The sequence below is a fragment of the Penicillium canariense genome (assembly GCF_028826845.1).
Source record: "Penicillium canariense strain IBT 26290 chromosome Unknown utg000004l_segment0_segment0, whole genome shotgun sequence".
In the NCBI taxonomy this organism is placed as follows: Eukaryota; Fungi; Ascomycota; class Eurotiomycetes; order Eurotiales; family Aspergillaceae; genus Penicillium; species Penicillium canariense.
In genome coordinates this window covers 2,720,659-2,745,012 of record NW_026622731.1, presented here as the reverse complement: position 1 = coordinate 2,745,012, position 24,354 = coordinate 2,720,659, and the positions used below count along the sequence as shown (strand labels likewise).

The following is a 24,354-nucleotide window of genomic DNA, read 5'->3' as shown; positions in this document are numbered from 1 at the left end:
ATCTGTCTCTCCGTACCTGAGCGTAACAGGCAGGACTAGAAGGACTTATCAAACGCTTAGAACTGGTCGTGATTGTGATAACTTTTAGGCGTATGTAAAGAGAAAAGTAGAAGATAAAGGGAAGAAGGCTCTATTTAATGATTAACGAAACGCTGGGAAGTAACTAAGATCTTTTTGAATCTAAGTCGAACGAAACAACGCAAACAAAAGATTAGAAGGGTGGCCGGCCATGCCACCGGTATAAGAAAGCCCGCCAGTTGGTCAACCAAACCCAATCCGAGTTTCCTCGACATGGTGGCTGGTTTAATTGTCAGAGAAACCATCCTTCAGGTTCGCATAGGTGCTGGTGGGATAGTTCAAGTTGTTGAGCGTCTGATCCAAAGAGCCAGCACCTCCGAACTTAGAGACAGTGGTGCTGATGAGACTCAGGGTATCGTTCCGGTCCATGCTAACTTCCCACCAGGCGGTGCCAGCAAGACCCAAACACTGAACATACTCAGCCTTGAGGGCAGCGATCTCAGGAGTATCATAGCTAATCAGGTATTTCTGCTCGGCGTCGTAGCTGTAGCTTCCACCAACACGAGGAACGTTGACAACCTTAGCGTTGAATCCGGGTAGGGGAAGCGCCTTGTAATTCCAAAGGCCAGCGGTACCAAGACTGCCCTGCGTGCCGCCATTGGCGAACTTATCGCCCATGCCGTCAGTGCCATTGAAGACACGACCGTACAGCGGATTCTCCAAAACGATCTTGTTGGGTGGAACCTGACCGTTAAACAAGTAAAATTCAAGGCTGGACGTTGTATCATAATCGGTTGCACGTGGATTGTGGACATCTGGGAACAAGTTTGACAAGTAGCCAGAGTAGTTGCTGAATCCGGGTCCCATGTAGTCCAAAGCCATAAGAGTGTAGAAATCGAGATACGGGGTCATGCGAGTGAGGTCCAACAGGGCTGTCTGATCATTGCTCGATGGAGAGGCATAGCTGATCTGGAATGGGGATGTAGCGTTGATCTTTTCTGCCAGCTGGTCCAGACTCTGGCGCAAACGCCTGAGCAAATCGACCATCTGCGCCGCTTGATTGTGGTCTGCCACGTACTCATAGTCGATATCAATTCCATCGAAGCCGAGATCAGCGACAAATTGGACGGCCGTATTAACAAAATTCTGCCGCTTGGTGGGAGATGCAAGCATAGGGGCGAAATTCTCGCGGTAGCTCCAGCCACCGATGGAGAGCATGGTTTTGAGATGGCGGTGCTTCTTCTTCAACAGGAACATCTGCTTGATATTCCCATACACATTTTCTCCCGGCGCAGTGGTATTATCTCCAGGGTACGCATACTGGAGATCGGCCCAAGTGTCACTCAAAATCCTATGTATAGCGTCTATTAGCTTGGTCTATTCTCCAAAGTTGTGGATGTGTTCGTACACGCTGCCAGTAGTAGAGTTGACGTTGGCGAAAGCGTAGACAAGATGCGTCAAGCTCTCTGCTGGGACATCGGTGATGAAGTAGTTGACTGCGTAGATATCCTGTATGTATCACGAAAGCACCATTAGCTAAAAATTCCTCAGGAAATGACAATTCAGCATGGACTCGCTCGTACCCAATTGCCGAAGTAGGCAACGGTTTTCATCCCGCCGTGGATTTTACCAAGGTTTCCGCAGGAGATTCCAAGCTTGTCATCTATGTGAGAATGTCTAGGCTTCTCATGCCGGCCCAAGACACCGACAGCAGCGAGGAGAAAAGGGGAAAGGGAGCTGAGACGCATTTTGCGACAGTGATATTCTAGGCGAGGCCTTCAGGTTGAAATGACCGACTCAAGGAAGGACTAAGGTAAGTATGCAGAAACAAGAAATGAGTGGACGGTTCACGAAGGTAACCTAGCGATGATGTTCTCGAAACCCGTACGATGCGCCTTTAATAATTTACTGAAATGGAGAGTTCTAAAGATTATCGTCCACCTTTGTAGTTCCCGCGGTTGGATCCTGCAGAACATCGTTATCAGTCTTCAGAAGCCTCGAAAAGCTTAATTTATCTTAAATAAAGTTCAGGAGCAAAAGCCAGCCGTTTCATGCACCCCTGGGGCACCATGAAGTGCGCAGTTAGTTGGAGTAGATTATTTCCCCCGCCGAAATTTCTCCATAGGTATAGAAATTGAGTTCTGCAGGAATTTCGGGTGGGGTATACGGGAGTGACTTACTTCAGTTCTAGGTAGGATCTGCAGATCCTGCGATCAAGACCAATGAGTGGCGTGATGAAAAATGAGGAAACGCAGGTAAGACATTCATTTCTCTCTTACTTTTGGGTACGGATAATTTTTTTCTTGCGAACCTTTGATAACTACAGTGGTGTTCCATAAGTTTTCGACCACCCAACGATGACATAATATTCTGCCAGTCAAACATCTCCCCTTACTCCTGCATCACGCCCTCAATATATGGCGTTCTAAGTTTGTAGATCGAGCTTGGTCCATATTCTAAATGACCTTTACTAAGAAGAATGGTCGTATTTTACTTTCATAGCGATTTCTTGACCTGTGAAATTTCCCTGAGAGCGGAAGACTGCGGTCGCGCAAAGGTTGTCGAAAACATGAAGCACCACTGTACAAATGTACCCGTAAGCAAACATGTCAAGAAATTTACAGGTCCTACATACCTCACCCAAAGTGCTTGCCTTTATATTGGCCGGATATGGGCCTTTGATTCGAGATGGAATCATGGCTAGTGAACACGCTACGATACAGTTGTGGAGTGTCATCTGTCCTTTCTGGTAGAAGTTTATTTCATTGAACACTATACGCCATAAACAACAGCGCAAGCTATGCGCATAAGCTCCGGCTTTGTTCATCACTCCGTAGCACTGTACTCCATCAGTATGGTCTGAGTCCAGGATCGTCCCAGAACTTCGCGTTTCTTTCCCTCGCCTATTCCCTTTCGTTATCTACGGAGTAGGGAGAACGTAGTGCCCAATCTCCCGACACTTAGGCAGAACTCATCTGAGGGGATATATCATTTATTAATACCCTCACGCTGCTATGACTGTTCCTAAAAGCGACCTATATTTTTGCCTTTGTTCCTCGTAGTCGTAGTGGAGCATTTGCCAGATAAACAATTGAGCCCCAATCTTGTCGCCGTCGGCCGCAATCTGGCGATGCTCGGATTCGCTTTTAAGAAGAACACTAGTGACGCACGCGAGTCCTTGGCGATTGAGGTCATTCACGCCTTGCTCGAAGAGCGACCGGCCGAAATTGCCATTTCGACCCATGCTGCGAAGAAGATATGCGCGACTTGGCCATGCTGAGACACTTGGCCGCGGTGTGTCTCAGCACGGCCCTTTAGCAGATCGTGAACGTTCACCCAGCCACCAGCCAAAGCATCATCCAAGCCATCCATGAGCTCTCCGATTCAGAACGAACTAGCGCGCTTAGATCCTATCTCAAGACAATCCAGTCTCATGAGAAGGTACATGGGCAGGATAGTAGCCTAGTCCTGACTTAATAACACTAGGATTGTGAAACCCGTGGTTTTCTCACCCACCACTGGTGCAATTTCCAATTATCTTCCGTAGGGGCCAATACGTGCCGTCAGCCTTCGTTTCGGATCCTTTCGGACCCTTCGGATCCTTTCAGGAATTGCTCGCATGCTCTGCTATTGTGTTCGGCCATACGTCTCGAGAATAGAACCAGCTGCTTGCAAACTACTGTAAGACGTCTGTACATGTGAATACAGGTATTTTTTCCGGCCGGAGAGTGGATTCGGTAAGTGAAGTGTATCAAACTATGTCGTGATACCTGCTACCTAGGAAACATATATCCCCCGTTCAAGAATTGAAAGAGAACATACTATCCTGATCGAGATGGCTCCTAGGTATCTAACCGAACTTTTGCTCTACCCTTTTTCTGGATGGGCTCGGCAAGGGGTTTGCTGACTATATTCGAGACGAAGTTGTTCATTTTCCCTGTCGCTCCTGGAGTTATACCAATCGTTTCTTTCTAATTCCAAGGGGTGTTTTGCACTGCCTTCTCCTATGTCGATAATATGGTTTTTTTTGCCATGAGCTTTTTGGTTTCGATTCTTCCAACGAATACCCCTTTGGAACCTGGGACCTTCGGCTCGGCACTGTGTTATGTAGACATGCCAAGGTGATGTTATATGTACGGCCGAAATTAGGTGAAATCACCGATAGATAAAAGAAGATCCATGTGAATTCTATACCTTCATTTCTTGATTCAACACTAGATTCATATGAGGGTTAGGTAGTGTCTGATTTTCGCCTGTTCCCCCGCTACCTCCTGCTACCATTACCCAACCTTGGGAGGTGACATTTCCAAACCAGAGCTCGAATTAACTGACGTTAATATATCATGAGACTAATTCTTATCCTTTCAAATTTTGCATGACCGCAATTGCACCAGGTGTCTCGATCCACGACTCGTAGTTCCACCTCACAAGAGTCTGCACCTCACTCACAGTTCTTGGTAAACTATTTGCAGCAATGGATTCCCGCTGATGCACTGGATATACCATCGCTGACCAGAAGTGGGGATTGCGATCCTTGATTTCGCAATACAGCAGATGAATCTGCTCCTTCAACCTTGTGATTGTCGTCCGGCGAGCTTTTTTGCTTGCAATAAAACCGTTGTCTCCAGCGACAGCGTTGCTAATGGGCACATGTTCCATGATGAGGATTGAGATCTCCGCAGGAAGCCTCAAGCCGAAGATAGATGTTGATAGCTCCAGTCGTTCGAGATCGAATAAGAGCTTGATTTTCAAGAGAGTCAAGGGAATGAGAGTGGTGATGGGGATTTTATCACTGAAGAAATTGACCGGTTCAAAAGGGTTCTCGTTCCTGCAGCCGACGCATGGCAAATTCAGGTTCTGCATACTGGGTAAGGACAGCAACCGAATGTTGATGTTGATCTTGCTGGGTATTTTGTGGATCCACCACTTCAGAAAGTCGTAGCACTCTTGATCTTTGTGCAGGCGGAGCATGAGAGCTGGGACTTGGTACCTGTAGCCCATGAAATCCCTCCGGCCCAGCCGTAAGACATGGACAATATGTGTCAGCTGTAGTTCAATCGACGCCTTATGCTTGATTTGGCGAAACGATTGCACTAGCATCGCCAGAGCTACCAAGTACTTGGTAGTTTCTGGCAGCTCCCAAAAGATCCCTGTATTGATGTTGAAGTAACTCTCAGGGGTTTGACGTAGTCTCTGACTTTCTTCCTCAACGTCGGTTCGACAGGATCGGATTGCCTCGCAGATAAGTCGGTGTGACGGACGGTCTAACTTTCTGTGATGATCACTGCAGTATCGTATGGCCACGCAGCTCGGACATGGGTGCAGGTCTTCCTGCTTTGGGCAGATGGCACAACCGGAGGGAAGAATCGATTCTGTTCCACCTCCCAATGTCAGATCCGACATGGACACGAAGAGTTGTGGGGGTTCCATTCCAGCGAGAGTGCACTCATCCGGAGGCGTGAGAATCGAAAGCAAGCTGGCGCGGAAGAAAACTTCCCGTTCAGTGTTCTGAGCGCGTATAAAAAGGTGAGGTGAGAGGGTGGATATGTCAAGAGAGCCGATCTCACAGTACTCGCTCCATCATGCTCTCATGATGGCTCTGTAAGCCTCAAGGAGATCTCTCTTCTCTCCAAGTTTCTGTTGGACTCTTGTCTAATGTCTCTTAGAGTTCTACCTAATGTCTCTTCTAGGCATCTGTTGACATATCTGTTGATATCTCCTCTGGGAACTTCTTCTGGAAAGCCGAAATTGTACTCGCCTAGCACCAGGCTTGAATGTGAGCTCACGGCGGTGACCATTGCAGAGTGACCGGTATGGTCAATTGAAATACTTCTATGTGCATAGAAGTGATTGGGATGGGCTGTTATAAGGGGGATGTCATCTCGTACAATTGGGAACCAAATGTAAACAATGACTTCAGATGTAAAGCGCTTTGTAAGATCGGCCCCCGTGGAAGACGCGCGGAGTCTTCCAAACAATACATGCTCGAAGCGTCGGCCGCTTTCTGTCTCTCTCTTCTTTCCCCTTCTCCGCTTCCGCTCCTCTTCCTGTCTCCCTCTTCTCCCATCCATGGCCTCTCGACATCTTTCTCTGCCTTTCATCGCATCGAATAACTCGAAATATGGAACTCACAGCAGCCTTGGTCACGGCTGCGGCTTCCATGGAAAGGACAGCCAGCTTCTTTTTCAGGGTGCCGGGTGTTATTGCAGGGGATATTGAAATGGAGCACACCAAAAGGCTCCTCGTCAGTCGCGCGATGCCTCCTGCAAGAAGATCAAACTTAGCGAGTCAAGCACGACTGATCACAAACAGCCTTAGTGGAGCCTATCGAGAAATTCTTTCACAAACGACAGTGAACACTCCTAGGACCGTGAGGTAACTCCTCTTGCTTGGTTGGCTGCTCGAGTCCATCTCTTGATCTTTCTCCAAGTCATTAACACGGTGACATCGGTTGCGCAGCAACGTGATCGCAGAATCGAGATGATGACATTGAATCAGGAGGATAGTTTGAGCTTCCAGTTCAACGGGTCATCACTGATGCTCCGCCTCCACAAAGCTGATTAGCGCAAGCTTCAGAGTGGGCTTTGACATGTCACTCAGCCCGATATATCAAAATAGGACTTCATATTTTCGTCGAAAACAATTCGAGCCTCTTTCTTGAGGATTTGCAGAGCAATTACAGAGTATAGATCAACCAATCACTGCCATGGATACCATGTTATATACAGTAGGAAGTAACTGATATGTAGCGTGGGTATACATTGAGATATAGGTAATTATTTTTTGAACATTGTTCGAAGTTGGTCAGAGTCCGCCTCAAGTCAAGGCATGTGCGTCTCTATGATTTGTGAGCGCCAGACAAGCATAGATTCAAACCATGTCGTTTTACAACTATGCTGGCCCCCTGCAAGGCTCGTCACTGAAAAAAAGGGCCCCAATGCAAAGGTGAGCTTGGTTCCCGACAAAGCTCCCACGAGCCCTAAATGCAGGGGCTAAGCTCTCTGGCCAAGCCGGGGGCTACCAACTCTTGTGAGGCTTATTATCGACCAACCCGTGTTTCATCAGTTATTTGGGGCCAAGTCGATTTGGTCTAGCCTTTTTGATTATTATTGCCTACCTATAGTAAGTACCTCTCCAATGCAGATCATTGTTAGTCATCAGCCTCGAATTCAACGCACAGCTGTTTGACGCGATTCGGGATATCTCATCGTTCCCCATCACTCTCATTTATTTCAGTTATTCAAACAACCAAACCCAAACAAACCACCATGGATGATATCCAGATCGCTCCCTCCTTGAAGTACTCAACCACCGATGCAGCGTAGGTACTCTGCCAATCTGAGCAACGGGCTACAGCTGATGCATTCTAGGCCTGATACTCCAAATCTCACGCTTTCGCTAGAGCTGCAAGGACTTAGCGACTCCAAGATCGCCAAACGAAATTCCAACAGTGGAATTATCTTCCGCATCCATCGAAATACTGATGACCACGACCAGCCCTGCTCGTTCTACTGGTCCGAGACTGTGGATGCCTGGGGCTCCGGAGGCTTGGTGCTCCTTCGGCACAACCAGGGCCAACTAGAGAGAGTCAGTCTCCCTTCTGAGCCATGGCGGGCGCATGATCCGAGAGAGCGGATCGCGCGAAATCCCCATCGTCTGTTTGAGCTAAAGCCCGGTGAGAGTACGTGGTTTTTTGCGGGTATTCCAGAAAGTTGGCTCGACACTATGGTGTCGGGGGAGAAGTACGAACTGTTATGGCCTGGTGGTGAGATTTACTGGTGGGCATGGGGCGGCATCGCAGAAAATGAAATCAGGTCGCGTGATGGTCTACCCCGTGCCCTTCTTTCAGGGACGCCTCGTGTGTCGTTCACGGTGGTTGAAGAGCCACCGGCTCCTCTATACGAGACACCACGGCCAAAATGGCCCCAAAATCCAGCGTACGTGAAGAAAAGCTTTGCTCTCTGCAAAGATCATGGCTGACCGAATCACTGTATAGTCCTAGGACACCGCTATTCACAGTTGTCCTGACTGGCGCTGGAAGTATGGAAATGACAGATGTGAACTTTCAGCTGGTACAAACAGTCACGTATCGAGGTCTTGTCTCCAAAGATCCAGGCGCCGATCCAGAGCCGGCCACACAGCTGATCACCTTCGATGCCTTCAATCTCATGATTCCTTTTGAATGGGCTTTTCGGTCCCGAGGGAACAGCGAATGGGAGTACTGCCAGGATCAAAGCGTTGATTGTGCCTTGACCGACTTGATATACGATAGCGAGACTGCTGTGAATGTCGGTAAGGATCGTAGATGGATAAGCCTTGCTCCTGGGGAGTCGTGGAGCCAGGAACTTGAAATTGACGAACGGCTTCCCTCGGATCTGGCTCCTGGTGACAACATTCGGTACCAGCTGGAAGGAGAGATTATTAAGATGTGGAATTGGGGCAGCAAGGAAGATCATGCGCAGACCGTGCTGATGCTACCGAGTGGCCGTGATGCCGGTGACTGGATTAATCGGTCGCCCATAGTGGTACCCGCGTCAAATCCGCTAGAGTTTACGATAATTAGTTAGATATTTCGTGCACGGTAGATTAGATACTTTTATTAGATACTTTTATTAGATAGTTTTGGCAGATAGTTTTCTTAGAGCTTTTATTAATACTTTTATTTAATGCTTTTATTTGATACTTAAGTATTTAGTTTGATATTAAAATATTTTTTATATAGAATTTTGGTCAATTATAGCATTGTTTAGTGGAATTGTTTTATATAGTGTGCCAACCTTTTTTTATCTTTTTTTTTTTTTACATCCAGACACTACACAGCCCGCTACGTAGTTATATACGGCCGATGACAAACATAGTACAAAAAGAGGAACAGAAGCAGCAAGGGAAAGGAAGGCTTCAACAATTATCATCACCGAATATTACAATCTCAAGCGATGGATCAGACTAAAACTGAAAGGCTAACTGTAAAAAGATGCATAGGACCGCGGTCCCAAACTACGTGTCTGGTGTATATGCAAGTAGTGGAGCGGGTGGAGATGCATATGCATGGCGGATCCAACCGTCAGGCCAACCTAGGAAAAGCCCCCATGGGAAAGGGTTAAATCAACGATAATCCAAAGGACCGAGTCACGAGAGCATAAAGCAAGAAGTTGGTCTGGGCCCTTTCACAAACTTTCATGCAGCCGTGTTCCTCGCCGAAATTTCCGGCACAGCGCCCGAGACGGACAAGAAGCCGAGGTAGCTTTGGCCGAGGAGTCCACTCATCCTCAACCAACTTTTGCCTCCCAACAACTCGACTGCAACTACTCGAACGGATCGGATTTGGAATATGCTCCGTCCACCATCTTTTGCTCCATCTTCCTTCTTCTCCCTTTCCTCCGCCTTCACCTCCACGCCCCGATTGACGCCCTCTCCTTCCAGGCTACTCCAGCGCCGCGCAAGCCCATCTCCACACCAGCCCTCATTCGCGTCTCCGCGCTACAGTCGCCGACGACTCTACTCTACCGGTAAGCGGTGTTCTACGTTCCGAACCCCGATGCACCCTCTGCATCGCATCTCCAAGTTGCGAAGTGTCTAAACCTGTCGGCAATCACAGAAGCAAATCCTTCCGTTCACCCGCAAACCCCTCCTCCTCCCCCTCCACCGCGCTCGCGATTGCGCCGCTTCGTGGGCTTCACCTCGATCGCTGTCCTCGCCTTCTCTGCCGGTCTTCTCTACCAGACTCAGCGCACCGTCTCGCGACTCATGGCGACCCCTCTTATCTCCGACGCCGAGACCCTCACGGCCTTCACCCCTGAAGATGCCCGGGCCGCAGAGGTCAATGAGCATCTCCGCACACATCCCGAGGCGAACAGGCTGCGTGCAGACCCCGATTTCGAGGAGTCACGCCCGCACCTGAGGTTCCCGGAGGCGATACGCGCGCGCAGTTTGACGGCCGGCGCTCTTTCGGGCCCCAACAAGATCGTGGTCCCACCGTTCGTCTTTTGCGAGAAGGAGGGCAAGAGCATGGTCTCGCTCATGTTCCTCGGCTCGGATATCTGCGGTCACCCGGGGATCATTCACGGCGGTATGCTGGCTACGTTGTTGGATGAGGGTTTCGCCCGATGCTGCTTTGCCGCGCTGCCGAACAAGGTCGGCGTTACCGCCAATCTGAACATCGACTACCGCGCCCCGGCAATGGCGAACTCCTACGTGGCGCTTCGGGCCAAGACTGTCAAGGTGGAGGGCCGCAAGGCCTGGGTTGAGGGTCGCATTGAGACCCTCCCCGACGACGGAAAGGAGCCCGTTGTCCTGGTTGAGGCGAAGGCGCTCTTCATCGAGCCCAAGCAGGCTGCTGTAAGTTTCCCCCAAATATGCAGTTCTTATCTCCGATTGGATCATTGGATCCAACCGATTTTTTGCGTTGTGGCAAATGTGGCTAACCAGTTCCCCAGGCCCTGACCAGCCTGTACCGTGGCGTCACCGAATGAAAATCTCTGACCCGATCAGCATGCGTTGTTTTCCTGGTTCCTGGCGTATTGGGCGACACGTTCTATATTTTTAGTTTTTTTTTTCATTGCGGTCTTTTTCCTAGAGGGCATTGTGTATTATTCCGAAAGACATAATGGGACTTGGTATAGCATAGAATTGAGCATATTTCCTCCGGCTATACTCCACAATCGATGGCGCAATTCCTATAGACCCGGCTTCGTATGCGCCGCGCCAAGCCCGCAGAACACCCCGCGATCAGGGCTCGTTTCCGCTCTTACGCGGCCCCGTTTCACCGTCTTTCTCCGTTCATTTACTCTCTCTCCATCTCTCTCTTTCTCATCCCTTTCTTTTTGCACATACACATCCCTTCATTATGGCCACGTAAGTCACCGGAATCCCTGACGACTCTCAATTGCCAGCATACCAGCTCAGAGCCAAGACCGGACAATGCTAACCCCCGCCTCCAGCAACATTACCTTCCACGCCGCCGCCCTGACTCGCACAGAGCGCAGCGATCTGCGCAAGCAGCAGGGCCTGACCATCTGGCTGACTGGCCTGTCCGCCTCGGGCAAGTCGACGCTGGCCGTCGAGCTGGAGCACCAGCTGCTGCGCGACCGTGGCGTGCACGCCTACCGCCTGGACGGCGATAACATTCGCTTCGGCCTGAACAAGGACCTGGGCTTCAGCGAGACTGACCGCAACGAGAACATCCGCCGCATCGCCGAGGTCGCCAAATTGTTTGCCGACTCTTCCGCCATCGCCATCACCTCCTTCATCTCGCCCTACCGCAAGGACCGCGATACCGCCCGCCAGCTGCACGAGGTCCCCACCCCCGGTGAGGAGACCGGTCTGCCCTTCGTCGAGGTCCACGTCGATGTCCCCGTCGAGGTGGCGGAGCAGCGTGACCCCAAGGGTCTGTACAAGAAGGCCCGTGAGGGTATCATCAAGGAGTTCACTGGCATCAGTGCCCCCTACGAGGCGCCCGAGAAGCCCGAGGTGTACATCAAGAACGTCGATCTGGCCATTCCCGATGCTGTGAAGCAGATCATCGACTACCTCGACTCCAAGGGTTACCTGCCCCCCAAGCGGGAGTAAACTCGCTTTTCTTTTCCTGTCAAGAAGTACCGTTATGAAAGTTTTTGTGCGAGCGAAAGGGCATGCGAGGATAAGGGCAGTCGCATAACCGCGGTGTGGATCTGGAGAGAATAATTGGCTTGACTTTGATTCCCCGCATACAGGCGCTGTAAATACCGGATAGATATAGATCGCTTTGAAAAGAACGGGTCAAAGGAAGAGGGCATGGAGATAGATCCACAACGAAAACCACACGTGGAGAAGTGTATTCAGTAGAACGAGTCACGTCCCGAAACCAAACAAAATAAAGAGGACGATTCCAAATGCTAGTTTGTGCTCGATGTACCTGGATGGTATATGTACGCAGTTCCTTTCCCTCCCACAGCAATGCCCCTCTCCCCCCCACCCTTTCTGAATTCGGCGGTCTTACTGGAACTCGAATTCGTAGAAGACATATGGTGTGTACTCTGCGCTTCCTTCGGCAGCCGCGTGCATCTCGTTCGGGTCGTCCCGCTTCATGCGACCCTTCTTGTCTCGTCCGAAGGCATTGCCCGCCAGGTACGAGTACTTCTCTTCGAGATTCTGCTTGGCCTTGCTTGCTTGTTTCGCGGATGGTGTCTATACAAAGACGAACAAACCAAGTTAGCAAGCAACATCACTATGATTGCGACCAACAATCAGATGGAAACATACCCGAACCAAACCACAGACAAAGTCCAGCGGAAGACCATACCGCAGGACGGTCTCTACAAACACCCGCAGAACCAGAATATGGATCCAGACCATGACCGCCTCGCTCCAGGCAGTCCGACCCAGTCGCAGTGTCTCACCCCATAGCTTGCGCTCATCGCCACCAACCCGCTCAACCTCCTTGCGCTCCTCTTCCTTGCCGCCCTCGACATACTTGAAGTCGCGCGGAATCCATTTCTGCTCACGGCACTTGTGCACGAACTCGACGCTATGCTTCTTGAAGCTAGTCACGGCGTACAGCGAGAATTCGTTATCCTCGGCGAGCAATTGCGCGGAGCGAGGCACGACCATCGGGGCGACGGTCTCGTAGGTCTTGAGGAAGTCTTTGACTAGCTGAGAGGGCACGGCGATCAGGTGGGTCTCGATGTACTCGGAGTCTTGAACGATGGATCGAGGGTCGATCACGGAGGCGAGGGATTTTGTAGAGAGGTTTCCTCTGTATACATGTTTGAAAAATTAGCTTGTGGTAGTGATTCATGGTGGAACGGCGGCGGAGTCGCACGTTTGTTTCCGCTGAAGTGTCGCCAACGTGTTCTTAACTTGGTTATATTGCGAGTATTTGGACCGGATGTCACTGTCGATACTGGCAGCTTCCTGGAGTATATCTTAGCTCAGGTCCCGACTCATACTACCCCTGTCTCTGACATGTAGTGCCACTCACCTTCTGCAACAGATCGATCAACTCCGCCAGCGGCTTATCCGCGCGGTACTTGACTTTGTTCCACGAGAACGTCCGCAAGTACTGATCAACAGGCTCTATGCACGGTCAGTCCGCAATTTGACCTAGTATCCCACTCTACTGTAAGCACATACTATCATTCACAACCTTCATGCGCTCAATCTGCGCCTCATCGCCCTCCAGGATATTCTTCAATGCATCGCCGACCTTGGCCACGACGCCCTGGCATGAGGCCTCAAGCTTGGCCAGCTCGTCAGCCTGCTGCACCAGCGCATCTAGCGTGCCGATCTTGAACTCCGGGATCGGAAAGGAGGCTACGGAGCCATTCTCGGGGGAGACGGTGGCCGAGACGGCGTCGAGGGCGTCGTCGCGGTGGTGCGAGGGGACGATGGAGGTCGGGAGGGAGAGGAGGATGTACTGGCCGGGCTTGGACATGGTGACAACAGTACAGGAAACGGTAACGAAAGAGCAGCCCTCGAGGCGGGGCAGGAGTTGAGAGTTGGGACAGGGAGCTGCGGGAGCTGGCGAGGTGATGTCGTAGGCGGTCGGGCGGTGATTGGCGCGGGACGGAGCAGACAACCGTGGAGTACATTTTATTAAGACGGTGCCCAGGCGGCCCTCTTTCTTCCTGCATTTACCTTGTTTACCCCAAATAACCTTTATAATAAAACATATACACCACGACGAAGAGTGCAAGAGAACCCGGGCAATTTACACAAATATCTGAATTCGGCCAGCGATGAAGATACATAACGCTAGACACTATCCAATGCTCGCTCAACACGGGGTGTGAGAAAAAGGGTAAGTTAAACGAGTAAACAAATGAACGGTAAGACTGGAGCAGGACACCAATCACAAACAAACCACCCAAACAAAGATAGATTCAGAAGAATTCCTCGTGTCGAGACAGAAGATGTGCTTTTGTTGCTGACGAGGCCGACCGAGTGCCGGGAGATTGACCATAATAGTGAGAGGGAAGAATGATTGACTAGCTTCGAACCTGCGGAATATGTAACGGAGAGCGTAAGGCAAGGCAGACAAAGCAGATGGAATAAATGACATGGCAGGGTATCTGTATCGAGCGTGCAGCGCTGATCGTGAACAGAGTAGTGCAGAGAGATGGGAAGGAGGACAGGGTAGGCGGGACGGGGGCCAAGTGACCAAAGAAAAAGGTTGGTATCTGTACAGAATATGAGACGCCAACGAGAAAAAATAGACATCAGGCAGAAAAAAAGGGGGGGTCAAGAAAAAATGTGGATTCAATGACCCGAGACTAATTTGGCATGCCCATGAAGACGTCCTGGCAGTTCTCGACCAGAAACTTGAGAATGTCGTTCTTCTTCTGCACGTCGGTCATCTCACGGGCCAGGCTCTCGGGCCGCATGATGGTCGGCGCAAAGACGACAGCGATGTTCTGGCTGGTCATCAGATTTTCATCCTGACGCTCAACCACACGCTTCAAGTGGAAGACGAGGAACTCCAGAACGTCGCGGTGCGTGCGGGGCAGCTCAGACAAGCACTTCTGTAGTAGTTCAACCCGTGCGGAAGCGTGTGGGATTTCAGCAGAATCGATAATCTTGTCGTAAGTGTCATAGGTGATCAGTGGCATGGGGAGCTTGCGGAAGTATTGTTTGAGAGCAGAAGTGACAGCGTGAATATCAAGGTCAGGATCAGAGATATCGTAGTCGAATGGAGAGCGTTCAAAGCCATCGCGGATACCTTGGATGGCGGAGGCGGCACCCGATTTACGGTAGATTCCCTCCATGTCCATACCTAAATGAATTAGAATAAAAACCATGGAACAATGGTGAGAGAGACCGGACGCATACCTCGTAATTCAACCTCTTGAATACACCGCGTCACAATGGCAGGAATGATACTCTTTTCATGCTCCATGCGAGCCTCCAGATCAGTACCGAAGAGACCTGAGAGAATGGTTAGCTGAGGACTGTTATCATCGTTGCATGGAAACGTACCACCACCGGCAGCTTCAGCCAAGACTGGCACGCTGTCGGCCTGCGACATCTTGCCGCCCTGCTTATTGCGTTGGTTTCCAAAGAATCCAAAGCCCTGACGGTTAGGGTCCTGCGTCTGGGAACGGGGGAGACCACCACCACCCTCTCCAGTTTCACTGGACATGAAGGCTCCCTTAAGACCCTTGACGCCCTTCGCAACGTTCTGGCCACCCTTCTTCCAGTTGAACTTGCCCTTGCGAACGTTGACTACATGCGGCCCGGGCACCACTGTAGCCGTAGCAGTGGTAGTTTCCAGATCGTCGGAAATATGGGCGGTAGAGATGGAGGATGAAAGACTATCAATGGTGGGCTTCAGAGTCTCAATCGAGTGGATGGACTTGTCCTTGTTGTGAGAAACGATGCCAAGTCCGTTCGCACCGCGCTGGCCATCAGAGGTGTTCTTGTAAAGCTCCTGGATTTGGTGCACCAATGTGTTGTTCAACTCAGCCAACTGAGCGTTCTTAGACGAAAGCTGCTCAAATTCTTGGAACGTCTTCTCCTTCTGGCGGTTCAGGTTGGCGAGCTCCCCCGATAGGTCATTGCGCTTCTGAATGAGCTCCTCAATCTGTGGAGCATAGGACTCCTTCAGCTTGTGGATTGATTCGGCAAGTTCACGAAGAACATGATTCGAAAACTTGCCGAGGTCTAGAGGTCCACCCGCGGCGCCACGTTTCTCTGCTTCTAGGTGGTCAGTTAACACCGTAAGCTCCCGGAGAACAATCTCTCTCTGGGCGTCAAGCACAACCATGGTCGATCGCTTCTCTGAGAGTTCGGTGTTGACCTGCTTCACATCCGCCGTAGCGCGAAGAGCAGCCTCCATATCCGTTACACGCTGACGTTCCTTGCGCAACTCGTTGCGAAGCCAGGCGACCTCCTCGGATTGGGAGATACTAGCAGTAGGACTGCCGATATCGGTACCAACAGAGCTTCCATTGGGAGGCGAGCGGGGATATTTGCCTTCTTTTGGGAGACGCACACTCTTATCGCTGAAGCTTCGGCCGTGGCGGACAGAGTTTGAGACGCGTCGTAGGAATGATTCACTATTTGGATCATCCTCCGGCGAGAATTCACTGCCAGTATAGCGCGGGAAGGGCGGCGAGCCGGCGCCGTTCAATGTCGTGTTGACCGATGTGATGCTTTGTTTCTGCTGCTCAGTGATGCTGTCAGGCAGTCTGGGAGATCCTCCATAAGCGGATGATGCAGGCGATGCACCAACTTCTTTCCGTGGGATTTGATGGTGCTTGCTATCGAGCGAATCGCCTCGCTTTGGTGGGTAGGTCATGTGGGAAGTAGGCTGCGAGCGGTTGGAGTCCACAGATGTGTGTTCATGAAGTCTGCGGAGTTCGTTGGATGGGCGCGCAGAACCCGAGGCCGCACCGTCCAGTCCAGTAGCTTCCTTCGACCGGTTGCTATCAGGGCTAGTGGCCCCTGAGAAAGCACTCGTCTCCCTCAGTGCCAGGGGCAGATCAGACCTAGAGCTACGAGCAGACTCCGACATTCCGAGCTTACTTCTCTCAGAGTGAGATGTCGATGGCTTCTCTGCCGACCCATTCGCGGCATCCATGTCACGTCGAGCCGAGTCCGTCCGGCGGCCTTCCCGGCCTTTCTCCTGGTATGCAATATGAGGAGACGGATGCTCGGACGAGGTACGAGAAGGGGGTTCAAGAGTGAAGTCTCGGCCATCGCGAGAGGTTCTGATAGACGAATCGCCTGATCGGATTTGGCCAAAGTAATCACGGGCGGGTTCCTGTTGAGACTGTGTCCGGGAGGACGAGCGCTGGCCCTCTGAAGGATCGAAGGTGAGAGGAATGAGAAACTCTCCGCCGGCGTCCGCGTCGTTGTCACGCTGTCCGCCCAATTGACGACTGCTCCGATATGTGCTCGATGGGAGGATAAGGTTGTCTAAGGAGGGAAAGGACATGCGATCAGTTGCTTTGTTGTGAAATGGGGTGAAACATCGTGCCTTGCTTACCTGTTGCAGTTGGCGGGCGCGTCGGTGAGGTTTCGGTGCGGGCACTATCACCATGGCTGTCTGTCCTGCCGTGCGAGGCCTCTGCCGCTTCTACGTACGTCTCACTGGGAGTCTCTTCGATAGAACGGGTTTCCTCCATACTCGGGGGCAACGAGGGCAACGATTTGTCCAGCTTTACCCCCGGCCCACCTGGTCGTTTCCCTGCGGCACTGGCCTTTTTCTTTCGCCTTCGTTGCATTAATGATTCGTGACAGTCCATGCAAAAAATCCCTTGTGACGTGCGAGCATAGCGTAGATTCTCAATCTTCCTCTTGCAGTTGCGGCAACGGAAACACTGGGCGCAGAAAGCCTGATCACCGGTGAGAATGGCCAGATCTTCGATCTTATTGCCACACGAGTTGCAGCTGTAGGTACAGCTGCTGCAAATGAGGGATCCGTCGCCCAGTAGAAGGAGGTGCGCATCCGAGTCTAGAAGAGTGCCGCAGGTGCTGCATCGGAAACAATCGATGTGCCATCTCTGTCCAGCTTTGAAGGTATTAGCACGACTAGAACCATGGAACAGGCAGTAGGAGACATACAGAGCTCGAAGGCCTTTCCTTCTTCTAGGATCTAAACGATGGTCAGTCTGCGACATTGCCTGTGATCGTCAAGTCAACGATGCATACCTCGCCGCAGCCCATACAAGGGAATGGAATCTCGTCTTGCTCCATAGGAGAGTCCGGGGGAAAAGCCGGAGAATCCATTCTGGAATATTTGTCCTAATCACTACCACTTCCAACGATGTTTGTCTTATCTTCCTCAGCTGCGCACTGAATTGCGAGCTCGCTCAGGGAAGTAGCGCGGTAGTAAGGCGAGTCACGGTCGCGGCGGAGATGCACACACGCGCTGCGTGGACATGCGATCGTGCTCCGTCGTAGGATTAGTCGAGCGTTCGTTCCTGAGGGTTTGACGTTGGAGTTGTGTGGTAAGGCTGAGCCCGATGTCGACAGTCGCACGGGATTGGAGAGGGGAATGCGACAGGGGTGAGCTGGTGAAAGAAAGGCGTGGCTGAAGCAAACACTTGAGGCGTTAGCCACCGAAAGACCCATCAGCGGGTTAAGCGTGAGACAGAACCGGCCCCTGCGCACAGGGTCACGGACAATCAAGTGCAGCGCTGAGGTGAGCGAAGTCGACCGCGGTTCTGGCCGAAATGGCCCAGGACCAGCGCAACTACCAGCACGGAGGGGCGTCCACTAGGTCCAAGGGAAGAGTGGAAATGATCGCACATACCAAAGACGGCACCGCCAGCCTAAAACCGACACGGCGTTTCAGGTAGATAGGCGCGGGTGTTGTGACAAGCGCTTCAGGCGAAACGAGGTGGTCCCGGGTTGCCCCTCGCGAGCGTGGGTGATGTACGGCGCAAGTAGTTCGAGGAGAGGGGAGGACTGGAGCACAAAAACAAAAGGTCGTGGGGAGAATTGGTCGTCAAGGCAGGGCATGCAAAAACAGGAAACAGAAGAAAAAAGAAAAAAGAAACGGTCGAGAGCGTCGGAGGCAGGGGGGGGGCAAGGAGGAGAAGGAAAGGAGGCCGAGATGAAGTGGCAGTGGCAGAAAAGACCGCCGTCCACGTCCAGACGGCCTTGCCCTTCTACCTTCCTCTTCACCTTCACACAATTACCATTACAGTCACATTTGTCGACCTAATCTCCCAGATTACAGTCCCACTTTCAATTACAGGAGATGAGAGGCTGATTGGATGGCAATCATGAAGCTTCAGCAGCCCTGCCCGCACAGAGGCATACAGGCCTACGTGGGAACTGGAACTGACGACGCGCCAGAACGTGCGGGCCGCATTGCTGCCCATGAGCATCCCGCACGGCCCAATTGGATCGTCCAAGCCCCCGGGGACTCATTTAATTAGAGCACTGCCGACCAGACGAAGATCCGGAGTCCACTGCTGGGACGGCGTGGGTATGGCTGCGCCAAGGTGTCCACAACGAGACGAGGGGAACTTAACAACACATCGGCCCCCAATCATGCAAACCCGCGAGCACGTACCCACGCTAAGTTGGTGATGGCCAGTCTCGGTCAGATCTGAACATCCATCTCTGCTCGCGAAGGGCAACCGTCTCCGGCTCTAAGCTCGACTCACTCCGTACTATTCCCGGGTGGTCTCCATCGGAAGGCCGTCTGCGCCCATGGAACGGCTCGTCTGTCTCAAACAGTACCCCTGGGCCCCGTTCTCATTCGCCATTCGTCTCACTCCATCCTGGCCCCCCTCTCTCCCCCCTGAATAAGTATTATTTGGTTGCCCCGTCGGTTTGACGTCGCAGTCGAGGCTGAAGAGGAAGATGACGAGACTTGGACCCGACCGGGCGACCAGGTTACCGAAAACGAGCAGTGAAAATGAGTTTCTCTATTTTAGCCCACCAACCAACTCAGCCCGGGCCTCGTTTCAGCGCCCTCCTGAAACACCCGTGGTGTCACGTGGCCGATCGGCGTGGGTGGCTGCCGGGCGAGAAGGGCCTCTATCGCTCTGCTGCGTCCCACCTCCCCCTAGTCACGTCACATCCATCTCGCCTGAGACTACAGAAGTACACCGGACAGAGTAGAGATCTCGGGAGATATCAGATATCCCGGTCCTTGACTCTACCAGTTTCGCAGTCCATGCTCGACAGCGTTAGAACCATGGTGCATACTTGAACCCCATCAAACTTTCTCCTGGCCACATACGATCCCCATCAGGAACAGTAGCCGTCATTTTAGATAACCCCTCGGAGCTGAGAAAAGGGTGAAGCGTAGATGGGTTCGTCATACGGTTCGAGTAGGCTGGATAGGTAGCTCATCTCTGTCAAATCTTTGCGTGACGGTATCTGAGAGAGGTCTAACAGGGCACCACTCGTCCGTCTCATTTTACCAGCGGTCTATATCTCTGCGCTTTCTATGCGTGACTCTTAGCGGCAGGCTGTAAGACCACCATGGAATTCTCCGTGGGGTTCTCCTCTGTTCGCCCAGACTCCAAGACCAGGCGACCGATCAGCCAAAAGTTCATCACATCATAAACCCCCTCAGGGTTCAGCGGGTGCATCGCGTTCATCAAGCGACACTAGGAAGACGCAGGTCGAATGGAGGCAGGGCGCTCTTTGGGCGGTAGCCCCTGTGGCGGATGAATCGCCATCGAGACGATCAATTTAGGGGCGCCTTGACACGAGATGGATCCATAAAGGTGATAGCTCGATCACCAGGGAACATGGTTGCCGGGCGAAAGAAGGGTCCTGGTGAACACTCAATCTGGCGGCTAGCTGAAACTAGCGGTATTCGAGTGGAAAGAACACGGCGTGGGTTTACCACATCACTCAGCTTCGCACCCGGGACATGTTGGCAAGGTTGTCTTTAGATGACAGCCTACAGCCACACCCGAAATCGGTCATCGAAGGACCATTTCATGCCAAACAGCAGACTCTGACTCGATATGATGTGAAGCAGAAGATGAATTAACAGGGATGACTGTCGTCTCGAATCCTGTGCCATCGGCTGCAGAGATACTCGCCCTGTGTCCGCCACAAATACGACCCGAGTTTGAGGCTTGAAGATAACTGTCGGGCTGAGTATAGAGGATTTGTGCCATCCATATACCCCCTCTATGCAATAGCGGCTTTCTGTCGATGTCACTGCCCCTGGGATGATTTCAAAGTGCTCGCCTCCTCGGCCCCCGGGTAGGGGACCCGATAGATCGTGCCGAAGGAAGACCAGCATGTTCATATTTCCGGAGTAAATCCACGCTTCAAGAACTAGCTTCCGCGAGGGCTCCGGAATTCCTATGTTGCATCGTATTAGCGTGGCGCAGTGTTAATAAGGGATGCAAGGAGTTCACTCACTATTGAGCAGAGCCTGATACCCCATGAACGACACCCTAGTCCCCCGTCTCCAGATGTGCGCCAATCTTGAAAACAATAAACCCTGAACGCGGGTAGGATTCCGGTGACGCCCTTATACATACGGCCGGCCTTATGGTTATTGCGTAATTCTGCGGTCGCAAATTCAAAGTGACACTCGTTGCATCGCCAGTTCGGTAATGGAAAACGCCTCCTATCTCGCGTGCAGACTAACCGAACTCTGCGTGCTGCCATCCGGAATTTACCCAATGATGTTGCATATATTTATGGGTGTCTCCTGACCAAGATCAATTCTTATGCGGATGAAAACCGTCTGCTAGCTTTAGAGCTGCTCAGGTGGGTAGTCCACGCCACATGACAGCTGGATGTCTCTGAAGCGTGCTGTGCGCTTGCGATTGAGATCGGAGAAAAAGAGTTGAACCTGGATAACATCCCGGCCTATTTGAAAATGAGACTGGATATGCCCGCAGCCCCCGTTTATCCGTTGACAGCAAAGGTGTGCACTCAATAGTGGCTAGGCATCTTCTGGAAGCTCCTATGAAGCTTCTGCCACAGCGTGAAACTAGCCCTAAAACCCGAAACAATTACGTTTTGGTTCGGTTCGGTCTTGCGGGTTTGCAGTTTTTGGCGTACTCTATTCGGCTATATCGAGGATCCATAGGTGCCAGCGGAGGATCGATGAACGTCGAGCTCTGGTTTATGATTGGATAGTCAGTGAACCATGAAGTCAGCCAATCATGATGCCAGTGGCAGATGAACTTTTTGTTTCCCTAGGAAATACACCATTGGGTTCCCTAACCCACCAACAGCCGGAAACCTTCTCGCGATCACCAACTTCACTCAAGACCTCGCTAGTCATGAACTACGCTAAAAAGGCGATAAACAAAGAAGGTGTTACGTAATAGGCCTGAGAGAGGTAAATGTGATCCTATTGCTATATGGAAGTTACGTATGATAACTAAGGAGGGGCTCAGTCATCCTCCGTAACATAACAGAAGGAAAGAGGCGCCTTTCTATCTCACCAGGATACGTCAGTGACCTTGTTCCGGCCCTTCATGACCTGTCTTTCTACATGATTATGTTTCGCAATACCAGTGCAAAGGAGAACGAATCGAAGGAATTGATATCTTTCTTATAACGAATTGAAATTCTATATTGAGTTCCCTGCGCACAACCAGAGTTTTCCCACTAGACACATGACTATCACGCTGCTTTCACCACTCTCCAGACAACCTCCATCACGTACGGAGGCTCCTCGTTTTGTGGGTTATGGGCATAGAATTGTCGGATAGTGCCTTCTTGGTCAAGTACTGCGCCTCTCAGACGAAGTGAGATCTTGTCTTCATCTTTCGGGCGCAACAGCCCAAGACTATACGCCCAACCCTCTTCATGAGCCCACGGGCTCGGATCCCATGTCTGCTCCATTCCAATTGTGTCCATCATAGGTGACGAATACTGAATGATTGAGAACCCATTAATAAAGAACAAATCATCTGATATCCGCCAGCGCCAAAGCTAACAATCATCTCCGCATGCCGCTGAGACTTTGCTTAGACTGACTATGTCGACAGGAAACCGATCGGTGGATTTCCAGTGGTGTAGAGACAATGGCAGTGGTCGACCGGATTTGTAAAATCCGGACCCGTCACTTTGCCAGAAATCCAACTGGTGCAGTCCTCGGTCCCACGTTAAGTTTGTCGTGGTATGGAGATAGATGCACTGAAAAATTCGTTTATCTCCGGATTCAGTAAGTTTGGCACATTCGCCATGGAAACTATCCATCTCCAGTAAGAGTGGCATCGAAAGAAAGATTCCTGCTGCCCCATGAGCCATATATCCATAGTTTCTAGGCCCATTGATGTTTTCTGTGAGTGCTCCAATCTACCAGGGCACTGTGTCATCATAAGAGGCGAGTTGCTTAACAAGATTCCCCATGGATGGAAGGAAAGTGTCGTCATCTATAATGACACCCCACTGTGAAGCAGTATCACAATTCTCGAGGAGAACTCTAGTAAGCGTGATATACCGACCCAGAACTTCTTGATCAGATTTCAGAATAGTAAGACAAATATCAAGCTCCTTAGCGCGTTGCTGAATAGCCGCCTTCAGTGGACCGAATTCAACCAGTTGTGTGCCTCTTGCCCCGTGTCCGAAGAGTCGTCTTCCCTCGGTGCGTGTTCTATCGCTAGCTGAACTAGTTTCTAGCGAGGAGTGTCCTCGTCTACCAGTAGGTAGTAATACTCCGCGGCAACCGATCGGGTAATACCTTTACCTATATAACTATGTAGATAGGTGATATTCGCCTATTTTGCTTCCTTGCGGTTATACTCCGTAATTAGGCAGCTATGCTATTAATACTCGTTATTGGTTAGTTGCCCAACGCCCTTAACTTATAGGTTAATCTAACTAGCCGTCGGATCGATTTCTACCTTCGGGAGGACTCTAATTTATCTATCCGATAGTGTAGGGTCGAGATACTCCTATAGCCCTAGCTAGGTAGCGGTTGATCGAAAGTAATTAATCTAGACCCTCTACTAGGCCTTCGACCCTAATCATAATCCTATAGGATAGACGGAGTTGCTTGAAGTTCAGCTCCGTCCGACATCTTATTATATGTGTTTTGGAACATTTAGCCCATGGGGTTCCTCGATCCTACTACCACTAGATCTGCCCAGTTACGAAGAGTGATCAGAAGCAAAGAATTCTTTTCACAAGATAGCGAATAGTCCTATCTACTCGCCGCTATTTCCTTGACAATGGGGTATCATGCGAATGTTTCCATCAGGACAATGGATCGCGGATTGCCCAATTTCCCAAGGCAGTAAACAGTCTGGAGGAGGCCGAGCTGGCCCTTGCTGAAAATAAAAAAGAAAAAATTTCTTATTTTCACTTTTCCTTTCCTTTATCTTCTTTTCTCTTCTTTCTTTTTAATTTTGTGAGGTTGATGTCAAAATGGAGAACGTAAAAGCGCAAGACGGCAAAGGATTACTCACGATCTATGGCGACCCAAAGAATCCAGTTTATACACGATAAAATTGTAATGGAGTGATCGGCGCATGATTGGCTCGGCGACGAGTCCACTAGCATGAGTTATCTGTTGTGCTTTAAAGGCCCCCTCAGCGCGTCATGCTTCGCCGGTGTATGGAGACATGTCGTAAGCCGCCGCGCCACCGTTACAGGATGACCTGTTGTAACTATTTGTTTGTCGAGGGGTTCGCATCCAAGCCGGTTCTACCCGATTCTAGACTTTCTTTGTCCCTTGTGGTTGATCGCAAGTCATATTTTGTAATCAGTGATTTGCGTGCCCTCTCCTTTGTTCATGTGGGCCCAATGTAGCTTCCCCCGGGTATCCACTACTGCGAACTTGCGGATGTCCGATTGGCGACTGAAAGTCTCAAAAGCTGAGCCACGAGCAGTTGCGCCATTATTGTTGGTTTCTTCCGGGGTTTTTCATGTCCCTTTGGAGGAAATGGATGGGCTCTAAGCTTCCAAACAATC

The 24,354-nt window shown here is 51.0% G+C and overlaps 8 protein-coding genes across 8 annotated transcripts; 3 read left to right on the top strand and 5 right to left on the bottom strand.

Moving 5' to 3' along the window:
• Positions 1–303: 303 nt before the first annotated feature.
• N7482_007311 (glycoside hydrolase family 18 protein) lies at positions 304–1,766 on the bottom strand (the record flags this gene model as incomplete). The annotated part of the gene is made up of 3 exons (XM_056689436.1): positions 304–1,369; positions 1,427–1,527; positions 1,602–1,766. 3 exons carry the CDS (start codon positions 1,764–1,766, stop codon positions 304–306), a joined length of 1,332 nt encoding a protein of 443 aa, XP_056541865.1.
• Positions 1,767–4,374: 2,608 nt separating this feature from the next.
• N7482_007310 (zinc finger MYND domain-containing protein) lies at positions 4,375–5,448 on the bottom strand (the record flags this gene model as incomplete). The annotated part of the gene is made up of 1 exon (XM_056689435.1): positions 4,375–5,448. One exon carries the CDS (start codon positions 5,446–5,448, stop codon positions 4,375–4,377), a length of 1,074 nt encoding a protein of 357 aa, XP_056541864.1.
• A 1,838-nt stretch (positions 5,449–7,286) lies between these two features.
• N7482_007309 (uncharacterized protein) lies at positions 7,287–8,585 on the top strand (the record flags this gene model as incomplete). The annotated part of the gene is made up of 3 exons (XM_056689434.1): positions 7,287–7,339; positions 7,389–7,955; positions 8,015–8,585. 3 exons carry the CDS (start codon positions 7,287–7,289, stop codon positions 8,583–8,585), a joined length of 1,191 nt encoding a protein of 396 aa, XP_056541863.1.
• Positions 8,586–9,349: 764 nt separating this feature from the next.
• Positions 9,350–10,490, top strand: N7482_007308 (PaaI family thioesterase; the record flags this gene model as incomplete). The annotated part of the gene is made up of 3 exons (XM_056689433.1): positions 9,350–9,527; positions 9,617–10,356; positions 10,455–10,490. The coding sequence occupies 3 exons, from the start codon at positions 9,350–9,352 to the stop codon at positions 10,488–10,490; spliced, it is 954 nt and encodes a 317-aa protein (XP_056541862.1).
• A 448-nt stretch (positions 10,491–10,938) lies between these two features.
• On the top strand, positions 10,939–11,586 carry N7482_007307 (adenylyl-sulfate kinase; the record flags this gene model as incomplete). Its single annotated transcript, XM_056689432.1, has 1 exon — positions 10,939–11,586. The coding sequence occupies one exon, from the start codon at positions 10,939–10,941 to the stop codon at positions 11,584–11,586; it is 648 nt and encodes a 215-aa protein (XP_056541861.1).
• A 405-nt stretch (positions 11,587–11,991) lies between these two features.
• On the bottom strand, positions 11,992–13,429 carry N7482_007306 (H(+)-transporting V1 sector ATPase subunit C; the record flags this gene model as incomplete). The annotated part of the gene is made up of 5 exons (XM_056689431.1): positions 11,992–12,183; positions 12,259–12,751; positions 12,818–12,909; positions 12,977–13,071; positions 13,129–13,429. 5 exons carry the CDS (start codon positions 13,427–13,429, stop codon positions 11,992–11,994), a joined length of 1,173 nt encoding a protein of 390 aa, XP_056541860.1.
• Positions 13,430–14,267: 838 nt separating this feature from the next.
• On the bottom strand, positions 14,268–17,724 carry N7482_007305 (uncharacterized protein; the record flags this gene model as incomplete). The annotated part of the gene is made up of 6 exons (XM_056689430.1): positions 14,268–14,767; positions 14,824–14,919; positions 14,971–16,911; positions 16,982–17,506; positions 17,560–17,590; positions 17,647–17,724. The coding sequence occupies 6 exons, from the start codon at positions 17,722–17,724 to the stop codon at positions 14,268–14,270; spliced, it is 3,171 nt and encodes a 1,056-aa protein (XP_056541859.1).
• A 4,335-nt stretch (positions 17,725–22,059) lies between these two features.
• Positions 22,060–22,296, bottom strand: N7482_007304 (uncharacterized protein; the record flags this gene model as incomplete). Its single annotated transcript, XM_056689429.1, has 1 exon — positions 22,060–22,296. One exon carries the CDS (start codon positions 22,294–22,296, stop codon positions 22,060–22,062), a length of 237 nt encoding a protein of 78 aa, XP_056541858.1.
• Positions 22,297–24,354: the final 2,058 nt, after the last annotated feature.